This window comes from Chiloscyllium plagiosum, unplaced genomic scaffold, assembly GCF_037043375.1.
Source record: "Chiloscyllium plagiosum isolate Xiang-an unplaced genomic scaffold, Cpla_swu_hap1 HiC_scaffold_1, whole genome shotgun sequence".
Classification (NCBI taxonomy): Eukaryota; Metazoa; Chordata; class Chondrichthyes; order Orectolobiformes; family Hemiscylliidae; genus Chiloscyllium; species Chiloscyllium plagiosum.
In genome coordinates this window covers 171,590,525-171,618,393 of record NW_028270139.1, presented here as the reverse complement: position 1 = coordinate 171,618,393, position 27,869 = coordinate 171,590,525, and the positions used below count along the sequence as shown (strand labels likewise).

General features: G+C 43.0%; 1 protein-coding gene across 1 annotated transcript in view; it reads left to right on the top strand.

The window, feature by feature from the left end:
• The window catches only part of LOC122548889 (disintegrin and metalloproteinase domain-containing protein 12), a 257,353-nt gene that overhangs the window by 173,247 nt on the left and 56,237 nt on the right, over window positions 1–27,869 (top strand). Inside the window, exons 13-14 of the mRNA XM_087992297.1 lie at window positions 6,461–6,556; window positions 13,922–14,117. Coding sequence (XP_087848423.1) covers window positions 6,461–6,556; window positions 13,922–14,117 — 292 coding nt within the window. The remainder of the gene's footprint in view (window positions 1–6,460; window positions 6,557–13,921; window positions 14,118–27,869) is intronic.

Sequence of the window (27,869 nt, the reverse complement as noted above, 5' to 3'; positions counted from 1 at the left end):
GGGTGAGAGGGGAAAGATATAAAAGGAACCTCAGGGCAACTTTTTCATGCAGAGGGTGGTGCGTGTGTGGAATGAGCTGCCAGAGGAAGTGGTGGAGGCTGGTACAATTACAACATTTAAAAGGTACCTGGATGTGTATAGGAAGGGTATGGAGGGATATGGGCCAAGTGTAGGCAAATGGGACTAGATTATGTCAGGATATCTGGTCAGCAATGAAGAATTGGACCGGAGGCTCTGTTTCTGTGTTGTACATCTCTATGACTCTCTGAGTGTTACTTGCCACTTGTTAGCCTAAGCTGGATATTGTCCAGATATTGTAGCAGTTGAACATGGACTGCTTGCTTCAGTATCTGAGTCGTCGCAAGTGGTGCTGAACGTTATGCAATCATCGGTGAACATCCCAAATTCTGAGTTGTTTTATGAGAAGGTGGTCATTGATAAAGCAGCTGAAGAATGTTGTATTGAGCAATTCCTGCAGAGATGTCCTGGAGCTGAGATGGCTGACTTCCAACAACAATAATCATCTTCCTCTGTGCCAGGTATGACTCCAACCAGTGAAGAGTTTTCCCCATATTTTGCTTGGTGTTCTTGATGACACACTCTGTGAAACGTAGCCTTTGTATGTCACTCACACGTCATCTCTGTAATGCATTTCTTTTGTCCATTTTGATTGAAGGCTGTAATGATGGCCCTGATTGTGTGGGTTTTTGCTAAGCAGCTTTTACTTGATAACACTATTGATGAGCGGGCAGTGATAAGACTGATGTGACTGGGCCTACCATGGCAAGAGCTTAGATTAGAGTGGTGCTGGAAAAGCACAGCAGGTTAGGCAGCATCCGAGGAGCAGGAAAATCGATGTTTCGGACAAAAGCCCTTCATCAGGAACGACAAGCACTTCGAAGGATGAAAGGGAATATGATTGAAACATATAAAACTAAAAGAGAGCTGGACATGTGAGAAATTTGCTAAGTTCAGAACCAGGCATCACAATCTTCAGGTACAAGGTAGAACATTCAGATGAGGATAAGTTTCTTCTTTAGAAGAATCTTGAACTTTTCCAATTCTATACCACAGCACCAAACCCACATATTCTCCTCGTAGCACAAGGACTGCAGCAGCTCGAGAAGACAACTCACCACCACCTTCCTAAGGGCAAATAGGAGAGGCTGGGCAGACAGTGATGGCCATGTCCCACAAGTGAATAAAAAATAACAGGTACAACCCAATTGCCTATAGATATTCAAGACTGAGATAAATAATTGTTTTGCTTTTAAAAGCATCAGGGGTATGGAAAGAAAGTGGAATATAGCAGAGACATAGAGGCTTAGCCATTATTGAATATCCAAATGTCTTTCTCCTGCTCCTAGTTTTTATGTTTGATGACATTTTCCACCATTATACTCTGATAGAGAGCAGAAGTTGGAACAATAGTTGATCATGTTGGATTTGTCCTGCTTTGTGCACAGAATACAGGGCAATTTTCCACATCTCCAGCTAAATTGCTGTAGGTTAGGTGTACTGAAACAGTTCAGCTTGGACCCTACAGGATCTTCAGCACAACAAGTCCACACTGACCCTCCGAAGAGTAGCCAACCCAAACCCATATCCCTGACTAATGCACCTAACACTATGGGCAATTTAGCATGGCCAATTCACCTGACCCACACAGCCAGTAGCCCAAGGTGGGAATTGAACTCCAGGTCCCTTGTATTGTGAGGCAGCAGTGCTAACCACTGAGCCACCATGCTGCCCTGGGGCACAGAAAGTTCTGGGACATTGAAAGTATCTTCAGGACTATTTTCAGAGTCTCATCAAGATTCATAGCTTTTTCAACATCCAATGCCTTCAGCTGTTTCTTGATATTACCTGGAACAAATTGTCTGAAGACTGGCATCTATGATGCTGGGGGGTCTTTTGATGACTGAGATAGATCATCCACTCAAAACTTCTGTTAGATGATTACTGCAATGTTTCAGATTTGTGCAATGTTGACTGTCCTGAAGTGAATTTTTGAATTATCCTCCACCATTTACAACTGGCTATGACAGTTCTGCAGACCTTCGATCTATCATTTTGTCATTGTCACACAGGAGAGGTGATGATGTATTGGGAATATCACTGGATGAGTAATCCAGAATCTCACAAGTATTCTGTGGATTTGAATCGCACCATGGGAAGATGATGAAATCTGAGTTGAATGTTTCAAACAAACATGTTTAAGAGACCACATTTTTGTGTATTTTAATTGTGGATTGAAATGGGAGGAGGATTGCTTTGAAACCAGGTATTGTGGAAAAAATTGGTGTATTTTTTAAACAGTAAGTCACTTCACACAGCTGTTCAAACAGTTAGAGAGGTCTACTTGCAGATGTGCTGGAGCCATGGATGTGTCTGAAAGAAGATCCAGCTGTCAACATGTAGCTTGATCTGTGGAACAGTGACTGGTTGTCCATAACAAAAGCCTGGTTTTCCTTGGGGCATTTAGAAATGGCAATGAGTGATGGCCTCACCAACTGCATTTGATAAGTGAATAAAAAAAACTTGCTGTTTATGGTATTTGGCACACATGTACTCCTGTATTATAGCTTCACCAGGTTGACAACACTTTTAGGTGTGAGGTGTCACAGGCCGCTTTGTTCAGTTGGACACACTGAAGAGTATATGCGGACAGAGAACGTGGTAGACCCTAGTCACAAGGAGGTGGTCACACCACAGGTTCAGTCAGGTAGATGGGTGACCGTTAGGAGACACAGGCAGGAAGTGTCGGCTATTCCCCAAACAGGTGAACTGTTTTGGATAGAGTTGGCAGTGAGGGGGTTGGGGAAATAGCCTCTCAGGGGAGTTTAACAGCAGCAGCCAGGTCTGTGGCACCATAACTGACTCTGCTGTAGAATCGGGTCGGGCAAAGTTCAAAAGAGCAATAATGTGAGGGGAGTTGCCAGTCAGGGGCACAGAACGAGTGTTTCTGACGAGTTGTGTGAAATTCTTTAGGGGGAGGGTGAGCAACCCACAGTCATTATGCTCATTGTACCAAGGACATGGGGAGAAAGAAGGATGAGGTCTTGCAGAGTGAGTACAGGGAGTTAGGAAAGAGGATCGTGAAAAGCAGGACATCGAGGGTGGTAATCCCTGGGTTATTCCCAGTGCTATGTGCAAGTGAGACGTGGAATAGAAAGATAGGACAGATGAATGAGTGGCTAAGGGGCTAGTGCAAGAGTCAGGGTTTCAGGTTCTTTGATCATTATAATCTCTTCGAAGACCAGTAAAACCTGTAGAAGAGGAATGCATTGCACCTAAACCAGAGGGGAACCAATATGCTCACAGAGAGCTTCACTAGTCCGACTCAGGAGGGTTTTAACTGGAGTGGCAAGGAACTGGGAACCAGAACAGCAGGTCAGCAAGGGAAGGTGATGTCAGGACACAAGTCTGAAAGGAAGTACAGACAGACACAAATAAATGAATATGATGGTACTGATGAGCTGAAGTGTTTATTTCAACACAAGTGTGGAAAGATTGACCAACATTGACACAAAACAGGTAGAAGCCATTGTCTCCTTCCTATCGGAAAGATGTTGTGAAACTTGAAAGGGTTCAGAAAAGGTTTACAAGGATGTTGCCAGGGTTGGAGGATCTGAGCTACAGGGAGAGGCTGAACAGGCTGGGGCTGTTTTCCCTGGAGCATCGGAGGCTGAGGGATGACCTTATAGAGGTTTACAAAATTATGAGGGGCATAGATAGGATAAATAGACAAAGTCTTTTCCCTGGGGTCGGGGAGTCCAGAACTAGAGGGCATAGGCTTAGGGTGAGAGGAGAAAGATATAAAAGAGATCTGTGAGGCAACATTTTCACACAGAGAGTGGTACGTGAATGAGCTGCCAGAGGAAGTGGTGGAGGCTGGTACAATTGCAACATTTAAAAGGCATTTTTATGGGTATATGAATCGGAAGGAATTGGACGGATATGGGCCTCGTGCTGGCAGGTAGGACTAGATTGGGTTGAGATATCTGGTCGGCATGGACAGGTTGGACTGAAGGGTCTGTTTCCATGCTATACACCTATACAACTATGACTCTATTGTCATAGTTAGAAACCAATTTGTCACAAAGCAATTTTACAGTAAGATTTCTAGCATGCTAGTGTAGTATGAGAACACTTCTGCTCTGATAAGACTGACTTTGCAGATGCAGTATGTCTCGTCTCCTCAGTGTCATTAGCTCTGTCCTAAAGAATGATGAATTGTTTCTCTCTGTCCCTTATCAGTAATTCTTGCCGAGCTAAACTTGGGGATATAAGATAACATTCAGTTTTGTAAACATCAAGAAATGTGGGTCTGGAAAATGTATGGGAACTTTATGACTGCCTCTCGGTTGCATAATTAATGGGCAGTGAGCTGATATTTTCTATATACCTTGTAACATTCTGTATTTCTTTGATATATGTCGGAATTTTCCGATGAAGGTGTGTTCCCCATGGCCATGAGAAAGTGAGTGAATTGGAAAGGGGATTTTATCTGCTGGTGTCATTTCTTGGGGACAAATCACTGTTGGTTGGTGATATTTTGGATCTATCTTTGTACTTTCAGTTTTGCAATATTTAACTAAATTAAGTATAGACTTTTAAAGCTGCTGCAGTCATTTCATGGCCTATAGCATTGTAAATGAGTAATGATTGGTCATTTATGGAACCTAATCTGGGATTTAAATTAAAGGACTAGAACCAGGTAATTATAATAGATTTCAGAGTTGGGAACTGTACATTTTACAAATTAAAATTGAATTTTGAATAAATGAATTTCCAGTTTATGTTGATTACTTTTAAAATGCCTTAGTCACTCATTCAGTTTCCACCTCTGAATTACAGATGATGATTATGTTAGTTATTATTATTAATAACCAGTTGTATTAGCCCTGACTCACAAAATCAGAATTAATTGGCAGGATCATTTCGTTTTATTCCTTTACATATTGTCAGTGACCTGTCTCATTGCCTCCTTCTTTGCTGCTGCCTATTTTAGTTGATTATGTACATTATTATACACACTTGGACAAGGAGAGAATGGTTAATACTCTATTACAAACTTGGTGGTACCCAGATTTTCAGAAAGCAACTCGGAAAAGAGCGAAGTGTGTTTAATTTGTAAACAAACAAACAAACAAGATGCATGCTGTAAAAGGGATACCCTGAGACTGTTAACCACTTCCTTGCCTGATGGGCCTTTTTACTTGTCTACGGCTTGCTTTTATAGAATTACCTCATGTACATTATTATGAATATTGTCTAATAATAGAAGATGTTTTTAGTAGATGAATCGAAACCATCCCAATGACTGATATTGCTGCCACGATAATGGTGGACAGGTGGGAAATATTTCCCACCGTTAACCAAAACTCTTCAAAGTTTACATTCACAGGTACACCAAGTCTCAGAATTAGGAATGAGGCAAATGAAAGGCCCATTCCTGGCCCTACTTGTCACCTGCACAGCAGTCAAGGTCAGGGGGAGACCTTCAAGTTTCCCTCCAAGACACACACTATCCTGATGTGGAAATATATCACTTTTCCTTCACTGTCACTGGTCAAAATCCTGGAATTTCGTCCCTAGGGGCATTTTTCATCTACCTCTGCCAAATGGGCTGCTGCGGTTTAAGATGGCACCTCAACACTACCTTCTCAAGAGCAACTAAGGGAGGAACACCAGAAGACCCTGTCAGAGACACCTGTTCAGCCTCCATCTGTGAATGGCTCAGCCTGATCACTTTGCCTTTCACTACACTCTCTTATCTTTCTTTCAATGACTATGTTTGATTGGGGCACAATGGATAACCGGATAACCTCTAGTAAATGGGAATTACAGTTTAATACTTTTCTTTATGCATAGAAGGTCAACCACTCCCACTGCTGGGTGTGTGCCCATATTCCTGTCCACTCTAAGGGAGGCATTCCCCTGATTATACGGAAATGGTCACCAAGCGACTGATTGTGACCGGAGACCCTCCAGTCAGAGGGGAGTGCCATGGCCACTGCTGGGTATGTGCCCATATACCTTCTGAAGAGCAATTAAGGGATGGACAATAAATGATGGCCCAGCCAGCAATGCCCACATCCCATGAAAAAATAAAGAAAGTGCATTGAAACTTGCAGCATGCATCAGTACGTGACTCAAACATCAGTCAGTCAAAATTTGTGGATAAATCCTGGAAGGGACTTGTACCCCTGACCTTCTAACTCAACAGCAGAGAGTCAGACTAATTCAGTTCCGAAGAATCTTGCTCTGAAGAAATCATATTAACTCAAGCACGTAATCTGTTTTTAAATTGCCAGATACTGCCAGATCTGTTAAGTGTTTTTTTCAAGTTATCTGCGTTTATTTCCGATTTCCAGCATTAGCAATATACTGCTTTAAGAAATCCATTGCAATACTTTACAATAACTGGTATTTTCTGTGTTTGCTTTGTCCTCAGGAATGTTCTGACCCCTGTTGTGAGTCCTCAACATGTAAATTCAAAACTGGTGCACAATGTTCTGCAGTTTCTAACTTGTGCTGTAAGGACTGCAAAGTAAGAGCTCATTGAATCATTCTACGTAATATTAGACAGATTCAGAGTGGGGCAGAGAAATGTTCAACATCCTAAACATCAATAACTGGAGCATAGAGAGCAAGAGCAAGGAGGTGATATTAAATTTGCTGAGTCTCAGCTGGAGGGTTGTATACCATTTTAAATGACAGCTGATGAAAGATGGGAAGTCATTGGTCAGAGTTGAGAAAGGATTCATGAAAATGGTTTGAAGAATGAAAACCGTCATTTCAGTAGATGGACTTCACAAAGATGAGATTTGGATAGAGATGCTGATAATCATGGAATAAATAATTGAATCAATAAGTTTCAGACAGAGTTTCGTAAATGCAGAATTAAAGAGTTGTGGAAAGTGCTTGCAATTCAACAATCGTTCACAAAAGTAGCTCATCACGGAATACTCCAGGGGAATTAGCAACAGGAAAATAAATGCTGGCCCAGCCAGCAATACTCAATTTCTGAAGTAATAATATATTTCGGAGTGAAGCTTTCAAGTTTGTCAATGATATGAAACTTGAAGGTGTGGCAAACAGTGAGTCAGTTGACTGGAACAGAACATGGATAGCTGGTAGAGACAAGTGGGAGATGAAATTAAAAAGGAGAGGATGCCATGGTGTGGCATGGTGACTCAGTGGTTAGCACTGCTGCCTTGTAGTGCCAGGGATCCGGGTTCAATTCCCACTCAGGTGATTGTCTGTGTGGAGTTTGAACATTCTCCCCATGTTTGTGTGGGTTTCCTTTGGGTGCTCCAGCTTCTTCCTACAATCCAAAGATGCTGAAAATGTGTTGCTGGAAAAGCGCAGCAGGTCAGGCAGCATCCAGGGAACAGGAGAATCGATGTATCGGGCATAAGCCCTTCTTCAGGAATGAGGAAAGTTTGTCCAGCAGGCTAAGATAAAAGGTAGGGAGAAGGGACTTGGGGGAGGGGCGTCGGACGCCCACAGTGTTCAGGGATGTGCGGGTAAGGTGAATTAGCCATACCAAATTGCCCACAGTGTTCAGGGATGTGTAGGTTCGATGAATTAGCCGTGCGAAATTGCCCACAGTGTTCAGGGATGTGTAGGTTCGGTGAATTGGCCATGCCAAATTGCCCACAGTGTTCAGGGATGTGTAGGTTCGGTGAATTAGCCATGCCGAATTGCCCACAGTGTTCAGGGATGTGCAGGTTAGGTGAATTAGCCATGCCGAATTGCCCACAGTGTTCAGGGATGTGTAGGTTCGGTGAATTAGCCATGCCAAATCACCCACAGTGTTCAGGGATGTGCAGGTTAGGTGAATTAGCCATGCTGAATTGCCCACAGTGTTCAGGTATGTATAGGTTAGGTGCATTAGCCTGAGTTAAATATTAGATAATAGTGTCGGGGAATAGGTCAGTGTGGACTTTTTGGGCTGAAGGGCCTGTTTCCAACCTGTAAGGATTCCATGATTCTGTGAAGGACAAAGGAAGGAACTTCTGCGTGGAAGCAGTGGATCCTAAATGAGTACTCTGCATTGGTCTCACCCATGAGAAGGATACGGAGGACTGTGAGATTTGTATGGAGCATGCTAATTTGCTCAGGTATTTTGGAACAAGAAAGAAGTGGTGTTGGGTCTCTTGAAGAGCATTAAGGTGGATAGTCCCCAGTGCCCAATGGTATCTGCCCCAGGTTATTGAGAGATGCAAGGGTGGAGATTCTTGGAGCCTTGACCAAGATCCTTGCTTCCTCACTCATCCGTGGAGAGATCCCAGAGGACTGGTGATTAGCTAATGATGTTCCTCTGGTCAAGAAGGTAAATAGGGATCTTCCAGGAAATTATAGATCGGTGAGTCTCACGGCAGTGACTGGGAAGCTATTAGACAGAATCTGTAGGGAGAGGATTTCTGCGTTTAGAAATGTATGGCCTAATTATGGATAGTCAGCATGGCTTTGTGCGGGGCACGTCCTGTCTTACTAACTTGAGCAAATTTGAGGAGGTGATGAAGGTAGATGAGGGTAGAACAATGGATGTTGTCTAAATGGATGAGTAAAAGTTTTAATAAGCTCCCTCATGGTATGCACATCTAGAAGATTCAGATGTATTGGATCTACAGTGACTTGGCTACATGGATTCAGAATTGGCTTGCCCATAGAAGGCAGAGGGTAGCGGTGGAAGGATGTTTTTCAGGCTGTTGGTCAATGACTAGTGGTGATTTATAGGGATCCGTACTGGAACCTCAGCTATTCGTGATATATATAATTAACTTGGATGAAAATGTAGATGGGTGGGTCCATACGTTTGCGGATGACACAAAGACCAGTGGAGTTGTGGATAGTGTAGAGGTCATCAAAGATACAAATAGATACAGATCAGTTGCAGATATGGTGGAAAAATAGCATTTGCAGTTTAATCTGGAAAAGTGTTAAGGAAATATATACAGTTAATGGCAGGAACCGGAACAACATTGCTATCCAGAAGGATCTTGGGGTTCAAGTCCATGGCTCTGGGAAAATGGCTACAAAAGTAGATAGGGTGGTAAAGAAGGCATTTAGCATGCTGTCTTTATTGGTTGGCACATTGAGTACAAGAGTCCGGAGGTCATTTTGTAGCTTTCTAAGACTTTGGTTCAGCCACATTTTCATTCAATTGTGGTTACCACATTATAGGAAGGTTGTGGAGGCATTGGAGAGGGAGCAGAAAAGGTTGACCAGGATTCTGCCTAGATGAGAGGGTATGAGCTATAAGTAGAGGCTGGAAAAACCAGGGTTGCTTTCTCTGAAGCTGCAGTGGCTGAGGGGAGACTTGATAGAAATAAATAAAGTGATATAAAATTATGAGAGGGATAGATAGGGTTGATGGTCAGAATCTTTTTCCCAGAGTTGAAATGTCCAATGCTACAGGGCATGAATTTAAGACAAAAAAGGGAAAGTTCAAAGGAGATGTGGGGGATAAATTTCTTTCAGAGAATGGGAGGAGTCTGGAACATGCTGCCAAGAGTGGTGATAGATATAGGTTTGCTCGTTGAGCCAGAAGGTTCATTTTCAGACGCTTAGTCACCAGACTAGGTAACATCTTCAGTGGGCCTCCGGGTGAAGCACAGCTAATAATGCCTGATTTCTATTTATATGTTTGGGTTTCTTTGGGTTGGTGATGTCATTTAGACCCCATCTAACACCCCCTAAGAAAAAGAACAGGAAATGACATCACCACAGGAAATAACATCACCAAATCTTCTCAAAACTTGCTAAGTGGTGATAGAGGCAGATACAACAGGAGTATTTAAGGGCTGATAAGATAAGCACATGAATATGCAAGGAATAGAAGGATATGGGCCAAGCGCAGGCAGAAGGGATTAGATAAATTTGGTATAATGTTCAGCACAACATCGTAGGCCAAAGGGCAGATTCCTGTGCTGTATTGTTCTGTGTTCTAGGTGTGAAGTGATGTATATTCACAAAAAAGGACATAGTAACAACTGAAGGTTAAAGTTTAAATGCAGGGCACATTGGTGAACTCAGATAAATGTTTTGTTAGGGTATGACAAGAGTATTGCACTCACTTCTCAGTTCTACTAGATATATTACAGACACAATTTTATGGGTGAGCTGGGTCTGAAGGGTCTGGAGGTTCATGTTCAATGATCTTTGAAGGTGCCAGAACATCTTCCACCTGCCACCACAGTGGTGAACAAAAGTTATGGATGTTGAGCTTCATAAGTGTCAGAAATACAAATACAGGACACTTTGTTCAACCAATAGAAAACGTTCATTTGGTCACGCCATCCTAGGAATCAGTCTGGCAAACCTTCACTGGACTCCCTCAAAAGCAAGAATATCCTTCCTCAGACTAGGAGACCAAACCTGTAGACAATAGGCAAGGCCCAGTGTAGCTGCAGCAAGTCGTCCCTACTCCTATATTTAAACCTTCTTACAATGAAGGCCAGCATGCCATTAGCTTTCCTCACTACCTGCTGCACCTGCATGCCAACCTTCAGCGACTGTTCTACCATGACGCCAGGTCTTATCACACTTCACTTTTTCCTAAACTGCCACCATTCAGATAATAATCTGCTTTCCTGTTTGTGTGACCAAAGTGGATAACATCACATTGATCCACATCATATTGCATTTGCCAAGTACTTGCCCACACAGGCAGTCTGTCTAAATCAACCCTACAGTCTCTTAGAATTCTCCTCACAGCACACACTGCCACCCAACTTCGTGTCATCTACAAATTTGGAGATGTTCCTTCGTCCAAATTGTTCATGTATATTGTGAACAGCGAGGGTCCCAGCACTGAGCCCTGTGATACACCCATTGCCACTGCTTGCCACTTTGAAAATGACCAGTCTATTCTAACTCCCTGCTTCCTATCTGACAACCATTTCTTCATTCACATCGATACATTGTCTCAAATACCAAGAGCTTTAATTTTCCTCACTAATCTCTTGTGTGGAACCTTTCCAAAAGCTTTTTGAAGAACCAAATACACAACATCTATTGATACATCCTTGTCTTTTCTACTGGTCACATCCTCAAATAATTCTAGAAAATTTCATAAGCATGATTTCCCTTTAGTGAATCCATGCTGACGTAGTTCAGTTCTGCCACTGCTTTCCAAATGCTCTGTTATTACATTGTTAATAACTGACCCCAGTATTTTCCCCACCACTGATGTCAGGCTAACCAGCCAATCATTCCCTGTTTTCACTCTCCTTTTTTATATTGGCTACCTCCAGTCCATTAGAACACTTTCCAGAATGCGGGAAAATGATCACCAATGCGTCCAATATTTCTAGGGTCACTTCCCTACTCTGGGATGCATTTGATCAGGCATAGGGGACTTACTGGGTTTTAATCTCAATTTCCTCAGTATCATTTCCTGATTCATAAGAATTTCCTTCATAGAGGCATCGAGAGAGATTGTGAAAGTGAGGACTGCAGATGCTGGAGATTAGAGCCAAGAGTGTGGTGCTGGAAAAGCACAGCAGGTCAGTCAGCATCCGAGAAGCAGGAAAATTGATGATTCGGGCAAAAGCCCACATGCTGTGTTTTCCAGCACGCACTCTTGGCATAGAGAGAGAGATAGACAACATGGAAACAGACCCTTCAGACCATGCCAACCACATAACCGAATCCAATCTAGTCCCATTTGCCAATACTCAGCCCATATCCTTCTAAACCCCTCCTATTCATATACCCATCCAGATGCCTTTTAAATGTTGCAATTGTACCATCACTTCCTCTGGCAGCTCATTCCATACACGCACCACCCTCTGTATGAAACATTTGTCCCTTAGATCCCTTTTACATCTTTCCCCTCTCACCCTAAACCTATGCCTCTAGTTCTGGACTCTCCCACCCCAGGGAAACGACCTTGTCTATTTATCCTATCCATGCCCCTCATGATTTTATAAACCTCTATAAAGTCATCCCTCAGCCTCCAATGCTCCAGGGAAAACAGCTCCAGCCTATTCAACCTCTCCCTATAGCTCAAACCCTCCAATCCTGGTAACATCCTTGTAAATCTTTTCTAAACTCTTTCAAGTTTCACACCATCCTTCCGATCAGAGAAGTACATCCTTCACCTTTAGTGAAGATAGATCCGAAGTATTTATTTAATTAGTCTGCCATCTCTTTGTTGCCCATTATGATTCTAACTGCAAGGGACCTACATTTCTCTTTACTAGTCATTTTCTCTTCACATAACTACAGAAGCTTTTGCAGTCAGTTTGTGTTTTCTGCAAGCTTACTTTCATCTTCTACATTCCCCTTCCGAATTTATCCCTATGGCCTCCTCTACTGAATTTGAAATTTCTCCCAGACCTCAGGTTTGCTCCTGTTTCTATCCAATTTTATGCCTCCTCTTTGGCTTTAGCCCTGTCCCCGATTTCTCTTGTTAGTCATGGTTAAGCTTCCTTCCCTGTTTTTAACCTTATGCCAGACAAGGATGTACAATTGTTGAAGTTCATCGATGCGTTCTTTACACATCTGTCATTGCCTATCCATCATGAATAGCTTATTATCAACAATGCATGCCTCATACCATCAAAGTTAGCTTTAGGTTAGCTTAATCTCTGGCTTCCTCATTCAATGATATTTGTTATGACAGAGCTGATGTTAACATAGCACAAGTCGGATCTCAGAGTGGAACCTTGCCTATCAAATCCCATGGACACCAGTAACCAAACATACGCATATGAGGCTGAGTGTTCATCCAACAAAAAGAATAAAATTTTCATTAAACAAGGTAACACAAAGATGAAATAAAGAAAGAAAAAAGAAACTGAAATTTGGGAAAGACATCCTTACAGACATCAGAAGAATTCAAGGTTCATGCTCCCCTTTCGTTTCCCAGAAATATCCTTACAAACACAGATTTCAGTGAAAAGTTATCTTCATCTGCGTATAAAGGCTCCTTGCTCAAACTAAAGCTGAAATACCCATAACTGGTTTGTTTTTTTGCAAATTCCTGTACATTCACTCGATCCTTTGACCTTTTTCTCTGTCACCTCTCCAATAATCTTCAGAAACAAACTGCAAACTGAGCAAAACTACTTGTATTTCAGAACAAGTAAATTAATTCAGTAAGCCCAGTGTCCAACACTTCTTCATTGTTTGGCATAACACAGACTGATTGACTTTCTGAATTGTTCTGTTTCTCTGTATCCTGGATGCCTGTCACAAGGAAACAGTTATTATTTTTTAAGCACTGATCTGTTACAAGCCATCCCCAGCTCTTCAATTCAAGATTGTATCACTTTGTTGAAATACAAGTAAGTGTGAGCCCCAAGCTCACAATGAAACCCAAAAGGATTTCCTCTTCTCAAGAAGTAAAATTAAGTTCTGCATAGTCCTAACTCATCACTTTGAACCACTGTCTTCCCCTCTTGTGAATGTTGCAAGGATGCAGAAGTAGGTCATCAGAAACTTTCTAGTGCCCAGGAATTTAATCTGCCGGGCGAGGTTTCGAAACTGGGGTGATCTTAGATCTAAGGCATTTGAGAAGAGATGTGATTGAAATTTATAAGAGTCTGAGAGGTTTAGGGTGCATAAAGTAAAAGGGAAAAGTATTGTAATCAGAGAGTGGTCATGTCCTGGAATTTCTTGCCGATGCGGGTGATAGAAGTGGAAAAAAAAGTCAATGATTTTGAAGCGAAGTTTGATGGGTACACGTGAGGAATAAACTTTCAGGGCCATGGGACAGAGTCAGGAATGGATCAGAGATCCAGCAAGAACTCAATGCACCAAATGATCTCCTTCTGTACCATAATGCCTCTTGGTCAGAATATCCAAAAAGGAACAGATTTAATTTCAGTTCAGTCCTGCTTCTGCCAGAAATTGAGTAATTAAAACAAAAGTGCCTTTCATTGCTGCCTGTGTTCCACAGCTTCTTCCAGGGGGAACCCTTTGCAGGCCATTGAAGGGAGAATGTGATTTGCCGGAGTTCTGCACAGGTGTCTCCTCAAACTGTCCTGACAATGTCTACCTGAAAGATGGCCACAAATGCAGCAAAGGAAGTTTATTCTGCTACAAGGGTGTCTGTCAGTCTGCAGATAAACAGTGCCAGGAGATCTGGGGACCTGGTGAGTACAGACAACCAGTATGTTGCGTGCTGTTACAGTGCAAATACCTGCTGTGATCAGCTTTGTCAAATGTGTGATCTATTAGACAGATGTCTGAGCCTTAAAACACCGCCTACTTCCTAAATCCTAGCTTCTGAATTAATGACAGAGACTGATAGAAGGTTAATGCATCAAATAAAATCTAGTTTAAACTTGAAGAAAACCAGTTACTTTTCCTGCAGCAGTTGTAACCTGTGACTTTGAATTGACAAATGAGAGACATGTTCCAAGTGAACAAGTTGCTCTGTACTGATAAACCAGCGGAAGCTTCCAGAGAAACAACTGAACACCATGGGTCTGTCTTGGTCAAGATGGTCATCCCAACATCGGAATTGATAAGCAACCTTGAGAGAGTGCACGTGAGTATAAGGGTACATATGTGTGAGAGACTGTATGTGAGTGTGTGCATGTGTGTGTATGTGCATGTGTGCGCGCACATGCTAGAGAGAGTGTGCACGACTGTGAGGGTGTATATGTGTGAGAGAGACTGTGTAAATGTGCACATGTGTGTGCGCATGCTAGAGGGAGTGTGTGCAAGTGTGAGGGAGTATATGCCTGTGAGAGAGTGTGCATGTGAGTGTGTGTTTGTCAGAGTGAGTGTGTGTGTATGTGTGCACGTGTGAGTGTATACTGTGTTGGGGTCACCTGTAGTGTGACATGAACACAAGATCCTGTTTTAGATCGTCCTCTTGGGTACTGAACTTGGCTATCAGCCTCTGCGTTGTTGCTTATCCTGAAGTCCACCTTGGAGGACGTTCACCCGAAAATCAGAGACTGAATGTCCTTGACTGCTGAAGCTCCCCCAAGGCAGACTTGAGGATAAGCAACAACGCAGCGTCTCCAAGCAGAGGGCTGATAGCCAAGTTCAGTACCCATGAGGATGATCTAAACCAGGATCTTGTGTTCATATCACACTACAGGTGACCCTACCACTGGGAGAAAACATCCCTGTCTGGCAATTGTTGCACAGTGTCCATTCACCTGTTGTCATAGCACCTTCATGATTTCATCCATACTCGAGGCATCCTTACCTGCAGAGTATCAGATAGACAATGTTGGCCGACTCACATTAGTACCTGTTGTGCACATGGTAGTAGTGTCCCCACTTGTAATGGTAGTATTCATGTTATTGCTCTAACATGTCTTGCAGTCCTTGCCACGACAGGGGTCTATAGTGTTGTGGTTGATGTTGTCCTGAAGGCCGGGTAGTTTGCTGCAAATAACATCTTGTTTGAAGGTGAGAGGTGGACGTGCAGGGAAGATCCCTGGATCCCAAGTGGGTGGCACGGTGGCACTGTGGTTAGCACTGCTGCCTCACAGCGCCAGAGACCCGGGTTCAATTCCCACCTCAGGCGACTGACTGTGTGGAGTTTGCACATTCTCCCCGTGTCTGCGTGGGTTTCCTCCGGGTGCTCCGGTTTCCTCCCACAGTCCAAAGATGTGCAGGTCAGGTGAATTGGCCATGCTAAATTGCCCGTAGTGTTAGGTAAGGGGTAGATGTAGGGGTATGGGTGGGTTGCGCTTCGGCGGGGCAGTGTGGACTTGTTGGACCGAAGGGCCTGTTTCCACACTGTAAGTAATCTAATCTAATCTAATCTTGGTGAGGTGCTCATTGTCACTGATAATGTGTTGCAGGTTATGAAGAACATGGTGTCATCTATTGGTTGTATCCAGTGTCTGTCTTCGAGGAGGCCATTGCAGATTTTTGTGGTAGCACATGAGAACTAGCGATTGGTGAATTGAGCATCATGTCCTGTCCTTATGAGGATGTCCTTCAACACCTTCAGGTGTCCATTGCATTCCTCCTCATCTGAACCAGACCTGGGTTTGTGCAGGGCTTGTCTGTAGGGGATGACTTTCTTAATATGTGTAGGGTGATATGTAGGAAATTAGATGTGCGGCATCATAAGGTTAGACTCAACGGCAAGCCTATGGATAACCTCACGATGCTACATTTCTCTATTTTCCAGACTACACATTAAGAAAGTCATCCCCTACAAACAGGACCTATGCATATAAAGGATCTATTGAGATGATATTGTTGTAGGACACCCTCATAAGGATAGGATACAATGCCCAACTCATTAAATTCTAGTTCTGATGTGCCTTGGTGAAAAGCCGTAATCACCTCCTCAGAAGAGGTTGTATAAGACTCTGGTGCGGCCGCATCTGGAGTATTGTGTGCAGTTTTGGTCGCCATACTATAGGAAGGATGTGGAGGCACTGGAACGGGTGCAGAGGAGGTTTACCAGGATGTTGCCTGGTATGGTAGAAAGATCGTATGAGGAAAGGCTGAGGCACTTGGGGTTGTTTTCATTGGAGAAAAGAAGGTTTAGGGGTGACTTGATAGAGGTGTATAAGATGATTAGGGGTTTAGATAGGATCGACAGTGAGAATCTTTTTCCACGTATGGAGTCAGCTATTACAAGGGGGCATAGCTTTAAATTAAGAGGGGGGGGGGTAGGTATAGGACAGATGTTAGGGATAGGTTCTTTACTCAGCGAGTCGTGAGTTCATGGAATGCCCTGCCAGTAGCAGTGGTGGACTCTCCCTCATTATGGGCATTTAAGCGGGCATTGGATAGGCATATGGAGGATAGTGGGCTAGTGTAGGTTAGGTGGGCTTGGATCGGCGCAACATCGAGGGCCGAAGGGCCTGTACTGCGCTGTATTCTTCTAAGACAGGCACTGTATGTAACAGATAGGGCACCCTTCATCATCCAGTATCTCCCGGGAACAGAAAGACTATGGTTTGTTCTTCACAGTCTGCAACACATTAATCGATGATGATGAGCATCTTGCCAAGATCTTCCTACATGTCCATCTCTCTCTCCTTTAAACAACCACCAAACCTTAAACAGACTGTTGTTCGCAGCAACCTATCCAGCCTTCAGGACAACATCAACTACAACACTGTCATAGCAACCTCTGCATGCCACGTCAGAGCATTGACATGGATACTACCAGTCACCTTGTAACACGGTAAATACTCATGCGACTCGACCAACATCATCTATCTTATACGCTGCAGACAAGGATGCCCCAAGGCATGGTAAGTTGGTGAAACGATGCAGACGCTACAACAACAGATGAATGGACACAGCACAACAATTGCCAGACAGGGACATTCCCTCCCAATGGGGGAGCACTTCAGCGGTCAAGGACATTCAGCCTTGGACCTTCAGGTGACCATCCTCCAAGGTGGACTTTGGAATACATCACAAAGCACAGTTGCCGAGCAAAGGCTGATAGCCAAGTTTGGTACCCATGAAGATGGCCTCAACCGGGATCTTGTGTTCATGTCATATTATAGGTGACCCCAACAAACACGCACACTCTCTCTCACACAAATCTGTGGAGTGGATTTGCATTTGCAAATTCATATTTGCAGATACATTCAATTTTGTTTAAAAAGTACACAATCTGCAATTAGTCAGTCAATATGGCAGTATATAAATTCCTACTTTGGAAATAAAAGTCGTCTGACTCCAGGTTACGGCACAAACTCGAAACAAGGCTCCACACCTAAAATGCATCATCTGACCTGAGATGTCACCACTTTTACACTGATAAATCCTGATATTATCTCGGGGCAGTGACTGGAAACAAATTCCTGGATTTATATATTAATCAATCAAAACCTGCATCTTCATTCTAACCAATGACTTAACAGCCATCTAGATCTGTTCAATATGTTTTCTTTAGTTGTATGACCCTTTGATCTTTTACTTATCAATTCTGTGTCTAATGTACACTCTCTCAATAGCTACCAAAAGAGCAGGGCTCCAAAAGCTTGGTTTTAAGTGAACGTGTTGGACTATAATCCAGTGTTGTGAGATTTTTGGCTTTGTTCACCACAGTCCAACACCAGCACCTCTGCAGCATCCTTTTAGACAGAAGTGGTCATGTTTGGAAGGTGCTGTCTGAGGAACTTTCTGTACTGCATCTTGTTGCTAGTACACACTGCTGCTACTGAGCTTTGGTGGTGGAAGGAGTGGATCCCTGTGGATGTGGTGCCAATCAAGTGGGCTGTTTTGCCTTGGATGGTGATTAGCTTCTTGAACATTGTTGGAGTTGTACTCATCCAGGCAAATGGGGAGTATTCCATCACACTCTTGACTTGTGCCTTGTAGATGGTGGGCTGGCTTTGGTGAGTCAGGAGGTGAGTTACTTCCTACAGGATTCCTAACCTGTGACCTGCTCTTATAGCCACTGCATTAATATGGCTCATCCAGTTGAGTTTCTGGTCAATGATTATCCCTAGGATGTTGATAGAGGGTGATTCAGTGATGGCAGTATCATTGAACGATAAGGAAGCATCTGCAACTGGCAGATTAGTGAGGATGAGATTAAATATGATTTCCCTGTTGTTGATCCCCTCACCACCTGCTGCAGGCCCAGTCTGGCAGCTCTGCCCTTTAATAACCAACCAGCTGGATCAGTAAGTAGTATTGCTGCTGAGTCACTTTTAGTGGTGGACATTGAAATCCCCGACCCAGAGTACATTCTATGCTGTTGCAGCCCTTCAATGCTATGGGAAATAAATATGATTTGTATTGTACCTAGGTACAGCAAAAATATTTGTTTGCATGCAGTATAAGCAGATCATACCAAAAGCAGTGCATTAGAATAAAAGAACAGAGTGAAGAACACAGTGTAACAGCTGTGTAGAAGGTGTACAAAGAGCAAGATCAACATTAACTTTAAAATTTTGGACGTCCATTCAGAAGTCTAATAATAATGGGGAAGAAGTTGTTCTTGAATCTGTCTGTATTTCTGTTTCAGCTTTTGCATCTTTGATGTAACAGAAGAGGGTGGAAAAGATTGCAACTGAGGTGCCTTCTCAAACCATGAGAAGCATAGATGGGGTCAAAGACTGGTTTGTAATGGACTGGGCTGTATTCACAAGTCTATGTAGTTTCTTGCAGTCATGGGAAGAGCAATTGCTAGACCAACCTGTGGATGCATCTGGATAGAATGTCTTCTATGGTGCATCTAAAAAATTGGTAAGACTGTTTGTGAACATGCTAAATTTCCTCAGCCTCCTGAGGAAGCAGAGGTGTTGTTGTACTTTCTTGACAGATTGTTGGTGATCATCATTCCAAAGAACTTGACACACTATCTTCTCACATCAGCACCACTACTGTTGACTGCGTATCTTCCACCTTGCTTCCTGAAGTCAATGAAGTCTCTAGTTTTGCTAACGCTGAGATGGAGATTTGTTGACTTTACACCAGACCACCAAGCACTCTGTTTCATTTTTGTTTGAAATCTGACCAAAAGGTTGGGGCATTCAGCAAACCCGTAAAAGGAGTTGGGGCGGAATTTGGCCATACATCGTGAATGTACAAGGAGTAAAGAGAGGGGCTGAGTGTGCAACCTGCAGGACACCAGTGATTATGGTAAAGGAGTTGTTGTAGCCTATCCTTACTGGTTCCTGTCTATATGTCAGGAAGTTGAAGATCCAGTTTCAGAGAGTGAAGCTGAGACCTCAGTATCAGAGTTCAGAGATGAGTTTGTTTGAAATTATGGTGTTGAAGGTGGAACTATAGTCAATAAGTAGTTTCCTTGCATATACGATGACACTAAAGCGTTACCAAAAGTGATGAGACTTCATGGGTTGCAGAGTCAATGTTGAGGACTCCCAGGGCAACTCCCTCCCGAGTGATTCAGTGATGGCAGTATCATTGAATGATAAGGAAACATCTGCAACTGGCAGATTAGTGTGAGGATGAGATTAAATATGATTTCCCTCTTGTTGATCCCCTCACCACCTGCTGCAGGCCCAGTCTGGCAGCTCTGCCCTTTAATAACCAACCAGCTGGATCAGTAAGTAGTATTGCTGCGCCACCTCTGTCTGACCATGGGACAGGACATATCCAGGGAAGGTGAGTGTGGCATCTGGGACCTTGTGTATAGGTATGATTCTATGACTTTGACTTACAGGCTGTTGCTTATCTGTGACAAAGCTCTTCCAATTTTGACACAAGCTCCCAGATAATAGTTAGGAGGACTTTGCAGATTTGCACTGGGCTGTTTTTGCCACTGTTAGTTCCAGTGACCATGTGGTCTTAGTTGACACTTCTGTTGAAAAGCATTCTAAGCTATTTCAGAAGGCAATTAAAAGTCAACATTGTTGGAGGAAATGTAGGCTAGACTTAGTCAGAATGGCAGATTTCCTACCCTGAACAACATTAGTAAATGAAATGGGTTTTATTAACAATCAGCAATTGTATCATGGTCATCATTAGAATCCTAATTCAAGAATTTATTAACGTCAAATTCTACCAGCTACCTTGGTGGAATTTGAACTCAGACCTCCAGAGTATTACTGGAGTCTCTGAATTAACAGTCCAGCAATACCATCACTAGGCCGTCACCACCCCCTTGTGTTCTCTTGCATTATTTGTTTAAATGCAAAACATAATTCTCCAGATTGAATTCCATTGTCTATTTCTCTGCTTCAAAATATTGATATCATCACGCAGTTGACAACTATTTCAGGGTAAAAACAAGGACTGCAGATGCTGGAAACCAGAGTCTAGATCAGAGTGGTGCTGGAAAAGCACAGCAGGTCAGGCAGCATTCGAGGAGCAGGAAAATCGACGTTTCGAACAAAAGCCCTTCATGCCTTCCCAGGAACAAGTCTGGTGAACCATTATTGCACTCTCACTGTGCTAGTAGTATCCTCTAAAGCAGAAGTACCAGAGGTGTCACCCTGATTCAAAAAGGGAGAGAGGTAAAATGTGGGTAACTATAGTCCAATTAGCCGAATGTTGGAATATTGGAAATCAGTCAGAGTCCAAGAGTCATAGACGTCTACAGGATGAAAAAAGGGCCTTCAACCCAACTTGCCTCTGCTGCCCAGTTTTCACAATTTAAACTAGCCCCATTTGCCTGCATTTGTTCCATATCCCCATAACTATTCCCTCCATATACCTGTCCAAATGTTGTTTTAAATGACACAATTGCACTTGCCTCCATCAGACACTAGCCACCCACGGCATAAGATTTGACCCTCTGGATCTTTTTGCACTTCTCCACTCTCATCTTTAACCTATGCCCGATAATTTAATATTTCCCGAGCAAGGGTGAAAAATTTTCAGCTATATACCTTATCTATGTTAAAATTCACACAGCACTAGGTTGTAGTACAGCAAGTTCATTTGAAAGAATTGAGAAACTGGTTTAGAAGGAGATCTCAGTTATCTGTAAGAACAATGGGGTGATTATGGTCTGGCATTTTAACTTTCCAAACAGACTGGGACTGTCATAGTGTTAAGAGTTTAGATGGAGAGGAATTTATTAAGTGTGTACATGAAAAATTTCTGATTCAGTATGTGGGTGTACCTACTGGAGAAGGTGAAAAACTTGATCTACTTGAAGGCAGGGCAGGTGACTGAGGTGTCAGTGGGGGAGTACTCTGGGGCCAGTGACCATAAATTGATGGACAAGGATAGACCAGATCTAAAACTTGATGTTTTAATTTGGAGAAAGGCCAATGTTGACAGTGTTAGGCAAGTATTTTCAAAAGCTGATTGGGGGCAAATGTTCGCAGGTTAAGGGACCGCTGGAAAATGGGAAGTCTTCAGAGGTGAGATAATGAGATTCCAGAGAGAAAGTATATTCCTGTTAGGTGGAAAGGAAAGGCTGGTAGATATAAGGAATGCTGGATTAGAGAAATTGAGGGTTTGGTTAAGAAAAATAAGTCAGCATATGTCAGATACAGACAGGATAGATCGACTGAATCCTTCGAAGAATATAAAGTCAGTAGGAGTACTCTTAAGAGGGAAATCAGGAGGGCAAAAAGGGGACATGAGATAGCTTTGGCAAATAGAATTAAGGAGAATCCAAAGGGTTTTTACAAATACATTAAGGACAAAAGGGTAATTAGGGAGAGAATAGGGCCAAAGATCAGCAAGGCGGCCTTTGTATGGAGGTGCAGGAGATGGCGGAGATACTAAACAAATATTTTGCATCAGTATTTACTGTGGAAAAGGATATGGAAGATATAGAATGGAGGGAAATAGATGGTGACAACTTGAAAAATGTCCATATTACAGAGGAGGAAATGCTGGATGTCTTGAAATACATAAAAATGGATAAATCCCCAGGACCTGATCAATGTAGCCTAGAACTCTGTGGGAAGGTAGGGAAGTGATTGCTGGGCCTTGTGCTGAGATATTTCTATCATCGATAATCACAGGTGAGGTGCCGGAAGATTGGAGGTTGGCAAACGTGGTGCCACTATTTAAGAAAGGTCATAAGGACAAGCCAGGGAACTATAGACCAGTGAGCCTGATGTTGGTGGTTGGCAAGTTGTTGGAAGGAATCCTGAGGGACAGGATATACTAGCATTTGGAAAGGCAAGGACTGATTAGGGATAGTCAACATGGCTTGGGCTTGGGAAATCATGTCACACAAACTTGATTGAGTTTGTTGAAGAAGTTACAAAGGGGATTGATGAGGGCAGAACAGCAGACGTGATCTATATGGATTTCAGTAAGGCATTTGACAAGGTTCCCCATGGGAGACTGGTTAGCAAGGTTATATCTCATAGAATACAGGGAGAACTAACCATTCGGATACAGAACTGGCTCAAAGGTAGAAGTCAGAGGGTGGTGGTGGAGGGTTGTTTTTCAGACTGGAGGCCTGTGACAAGTGGAGTGCCACAAGGATCAGTGCTGGGTCCACTACTTTTCATCATTTATATAAATGATTTGGATGTGTGCATAAAAGTAATTTTGCAGATGACACCAAAATTGGAGGTGTAGTGGACAGCGAAGAAGGTTACTTCAGATTACAATGGGATCTTGATCAGATGGGCCGATGGGCTGAGAAGTGGCAGATGGAGTTTAATTTAGATAAATGTGAGGTGCTGCATTTTGGGAAAGCAAATCTTAGCAGGACTTGTACACTTAATGGTAAGGTCCTAGGGAGTGTTGCTGAACAAAGAGACCTTGGAGTACAGGTTCATAGCTCCTTGAAAGTGGAGGCACAGGTCGACAGGATAGTGAGGAAGGCGTTTGGTATGCTTTCCTTTATTGGTCAGAGTATTGAGTACATTGGTTGGGAGGTCATGTTGCGGCTGTACAGGACATTGGTTAGGCCACTGTGCAATTCTGGTCTCCTCCCTATCGGAAAGATGTTGTGAAACTTGAAAGGGTTCAGAAAAGATTTATAAGTATGTTGCCAGGGTTGGAGGATTTGAGTTATAGGGAGAGGCTGAACAGGTCGGGGCTGAGGGGTGACATTATAGAGGCTGAGGGGTGACATTATAGAGGTTTTTAAAATCATGAGGGGCATCGATTAGATTAGATTAGATTAGATTACTTACAGTGTGGAAACAGGCCCTTCGGCCCAACAAGTCCTCACCGACCCGCCGAAGCGTAACCAACCCAGACCCATTCTCCTACATTTATCCCTTCACCTAACACTACGGGCAATTTAGCGTGGCCAATTCACCTAACCTGCACATTTTTGGATTGTGGGAGGAAACCGGAGCACCCGGAGGAAACCCACGCAGACACGGGGAGAATGTGCAAACTCCACACAGAGAGTCGCCTGAGGCGGGAATGGATAGGATAAATAGAAAAAGTCTTTTCCCTGGGGTGGGGGAGTCCAGAACGAGCGGGCAGTGGATTAGGGTGAGTGGGGAAAGATATAAAAGAGACCTAAGGGGCAACTTTTTCACACAGAGGGTGGTACATGTATAGAATGAGCTGCCAGAGGAAGTGGTGGAGGCTAGTACTATTGCAACATTTAAAAGGTATCTGGATGGGTATATGAATAGGAAGGGTTTGGAGGGATATGGACTGGGTACTGGCAGGTGGGACTAGATTGGGTTGGGATATCTGGTCAGCATGGATGGGTTGGACCAAAGGATCTGTTTCTGTGCCGTACATCTCTATGACTCTATGCTAGCTTCTGGAGTGCTGCTCCTTCGTCAGATAGCTCATGGAGCAGGATCATAGGACACAATTGTTAGCAAAGGATCATAGTGTCATGCAACTGATGCGATATATTGAACAAATCTAGATTACTGTGAAGTCTGTCATCTTTTAGAATAGGTTACAGGTTTTGATTCATTAATATGTTTACAGAACGTTTTGAAAGTCAGCCTATCTAATCTCTCTTTATACCTTAAACCTTCCAGTTCAGCTAGCAGTTTCTGACAGTTTCTAGTTTAATAGGATACTTTCTATAGTACGACGACCAGAACTGCATGCAGGATTTCAAGTGTTCAGCTGCAACAAGATGTCCCAACTGCGATACTCAATGTTTTGACAGATGAAAGCAAGCATGCTGAAAGCCTTCTTCACCACCTTGTCTATTATGACTCTGCTTTCAAGCAGCTCTGAACCCACAACCCTGGATCTCTTTCTTCTGTAACACTCTCCAGGGCCCTACCATTGGCTGTGTAATTCCTGCCCTGGTGGCCTTAACAAACTTCAATACCTTGCATTTATCCACCTTCAACTTATCTGCCATTCCTCAGCCCAGTTGATCAAGAGCACAGCGTATTCCCAGATAAGCTTCTTCCACTGCTCATTGTACGGCCAATCTTGGGTGTCATCCCCAAACATACTCAATATTCCTCCCAATTTCTCATCCATATCATTAAAAAAGTGATACATAACAGTGGACTCAGGAGTAATCCCTGTGGCACACCCGCTGGCCTCCAGTTTGAAAAACAACCCTTTCCCATCACCCCTGTCATCTACCATCAAGCCAATTTTGTATCCAATTGGCTAGCTCACCCTGGATCCCTTGAGGTTTAAACTTACTCCATAACCTACCGTGTGGTACCTTGTCAAAGTCCTTGCTAAAGTCCATAAGAAGGGCTTATGCCCGAAACGTCGATTGTCCTTCTCCTTTGATGCTGCCTGACCTGCTGCGCTTTTCCAGCAACACATTTTAAAGTCCATGTAAACAATACTTACGGCAGTGTCCTCATCTACTTTCTTGGTCACCCCTTCAAAAATCTCGATCAGATTCCTGAAGCTCGATTTTCCGCATACAAAGCCAAAAAGTAATAGCACATTTGGAAAATCAAATTCTAATCAAGCAGAGTCAGCATGGGTTCATGAAAGGGAAATTGTATCTAATTAGAAGTTTTCAAGAAAGTCTCAACCAGAATGGATCATGGGGAACCAGGAAATGTGCTATATTGGACTTCCAGAAGATATTCAATAAGGTACCCCACAAATATTAGTCAGACAAAAAGAGCTGATCTTAATTGGGGTAGTACCGGGCAGAGAATTGTCTCAGGGGCAGGAAACGGAGAAAGGATGACAATCTGTGACCAGTGGAATTCCACAGGAATCAATGTTGGGACATACATATTAATGACTTGTAGGAAGGAAACAAATGTACTGTAAACACAGACTACAGAAAAACAAGTCACAAGATGAATTGCATGAGGGATTCAAACAGTTAACAGAGAGATATTGATAGGTTAATTTTGCAAGGGAGAATGATATAACAGAGTATTATTTCGATGGAGAAAAGCTGCAGAATCCTGCAAGACAAAGCAACTTCGGGGGTGCTCTCTGTATGAAACACAAAAGGTCAGCACACATGTGCAGAAGGTAATCAGGAAGGTGACTGGAATGTTGGTCCTTATTTCCAGGGGGTTGCTGTATAAAAATAGGGAGGTCTTACTTAAGATGTTGGTGTGACCATACCTGCAGTACCATGAGCAATGTTGATCCTAATATTTAAGTAAGGATATCATTTAATTGGAGGCTGTTCATGGAAGATTTGCCAGGATGATCTCTGATATGGAGGGATTGTCTTATGAACAAAAGCTAAACATGTTGGGCATCTCCTCACTGGTGTAGGGAAGAATAAGAGGTGATCTTATTGGAACATACAGGATTCTTCAGGGGCTTGAAGGGTAAATGCTGACAGGATGTTTCCCCTCATGGCAGAGTCTAGGATCAGAGGGCATTGTGTTAGAATTAAGGGGCAACAATTTCAGACTCGAGGAAGAATTTCAGTTCAAATGGTTCTGTTTTTGGAATTCCTTGCCACAGAAAGCAGTGGGGGCTGAGTCCTTGTGAGACTGAGAAAGATAGATTCTTGATCAGGATGTGAATCATGTGTTATGGGGTAAATGCAGGAAAGTATATGTGAGTAATGTTGGATCAGTCATGATCCGATTGAAGAGAACAGCAGGCTCAAGAGGCACAATTGCTTACCTCTGTTCCTATTTCTGATGGTCTCAGTCTAAACTATTTTCACAGGTTGGAGGTTCTAAAGCATAGTCCAAAAATTAGTGCCAGACCATTCAGGGTCATATTGGGAAGCACTTCTCTATGCAAAGATTGTTTGATGTTTGGAACTCTCTTCTAGAAATGGCAGTGGATGTGGGATGATAGTTAATTTTAAATCTGAAATAAATTATTTTGTGAAGCAAAGGGATTGCTTGTTCTGTGCCAAAGGCAGGTAAATGGAATTTGGCCACAGATCAGTCATAATCTCACTGAAAGACAGAAGCTAATCATCAACTTCAGGAAACAGAGTGAAGTGCAAAGCAGGACAGACCCACTGTCTATATCAAAGGTGCCAAGGTGGTGATGGTCAAGAGCTTTATTCCAAAGAGTAAAAATCACCAATGATCTATTCTGGTGCACCATGTCAATGCTCCAATCAAGAAAGCATACCAACACCTCCATTTCTTCAGAAGGCTAAGGAAATTCGGCATGTCCAAAATGAATCTTACCAATCTTTATAGATGCACAATACAAAGCATCCTTTCTGGATGCATCACAGCTTGGCATGGCAACTGGTCTACCCAAGACAGCAAGAAATTATAGAAAGCTGTGAGCAGCCCAAGCCATCACAAAAACCAGCTTTGCATCCAATAAAAACAAATAATTCTGGAGATCAGAGAAAGAGATGCAGCATTCACAGAGAGAATGCAAGCTAATATTTCAAATCGAAATGAGACTCTGCCCACACTCCCTGCTGCCTCAGGAAAGCAGCCAATATAATCAAAGACCCTTCCAATCCCAGTTATATCCTCTTCCACCCTCTTCCAGTGGGCAAGACACAAGTTTGAAAGCATGTACCAATAGATTTGAGGACAGCTTCTTACTCACTGTTAATGACTTATGAACAGACCACTCCTATTAGAGTTGTTCATTCTATCCCTCCTAAGTCTGGGGAGGGTTGGCCCACAGTCTGACATGGAATTATACTTTATAGGCAATGGCCCAGGCACTATTACCCATCCTTGGATATGGCCTGCCCACTAGTGGTGGCATTGTGATATATGGTCAAGAAGTAGTTGCCTTCGGAGTGCACAACATGAAGTCTCATGGCTTCGGGTTAGGACTTAGAAACATAGAAGATAGGAGCAGAAGGCTGTCATTCAGCCCTTTAAGCCTGCTCAGTCATTTATCACAATCATGGCTGATTGTTCAAGTCAATAGTTGAATCCTGCTATTTCCCCATAACCTTTGATTCAACTCGCTCCCAAGTGCTACATCTAGTCAACTCTTGAATACATTGAATATTTTAACATCAACTACTTTGTGGTAATGAATCCCACAGGCTCACCACTCTGTGGGTGAAAAAATATTTCCTCATCAACATCCTAAATGGCCCCCCCAAATCCTCAGACTGTGACCCCCTAGTTCAGGACACACCCACCATTGGAAACATCTTCCCTGCATCTAGTCTAGTCCTGTTGGAATTTTATAACTCT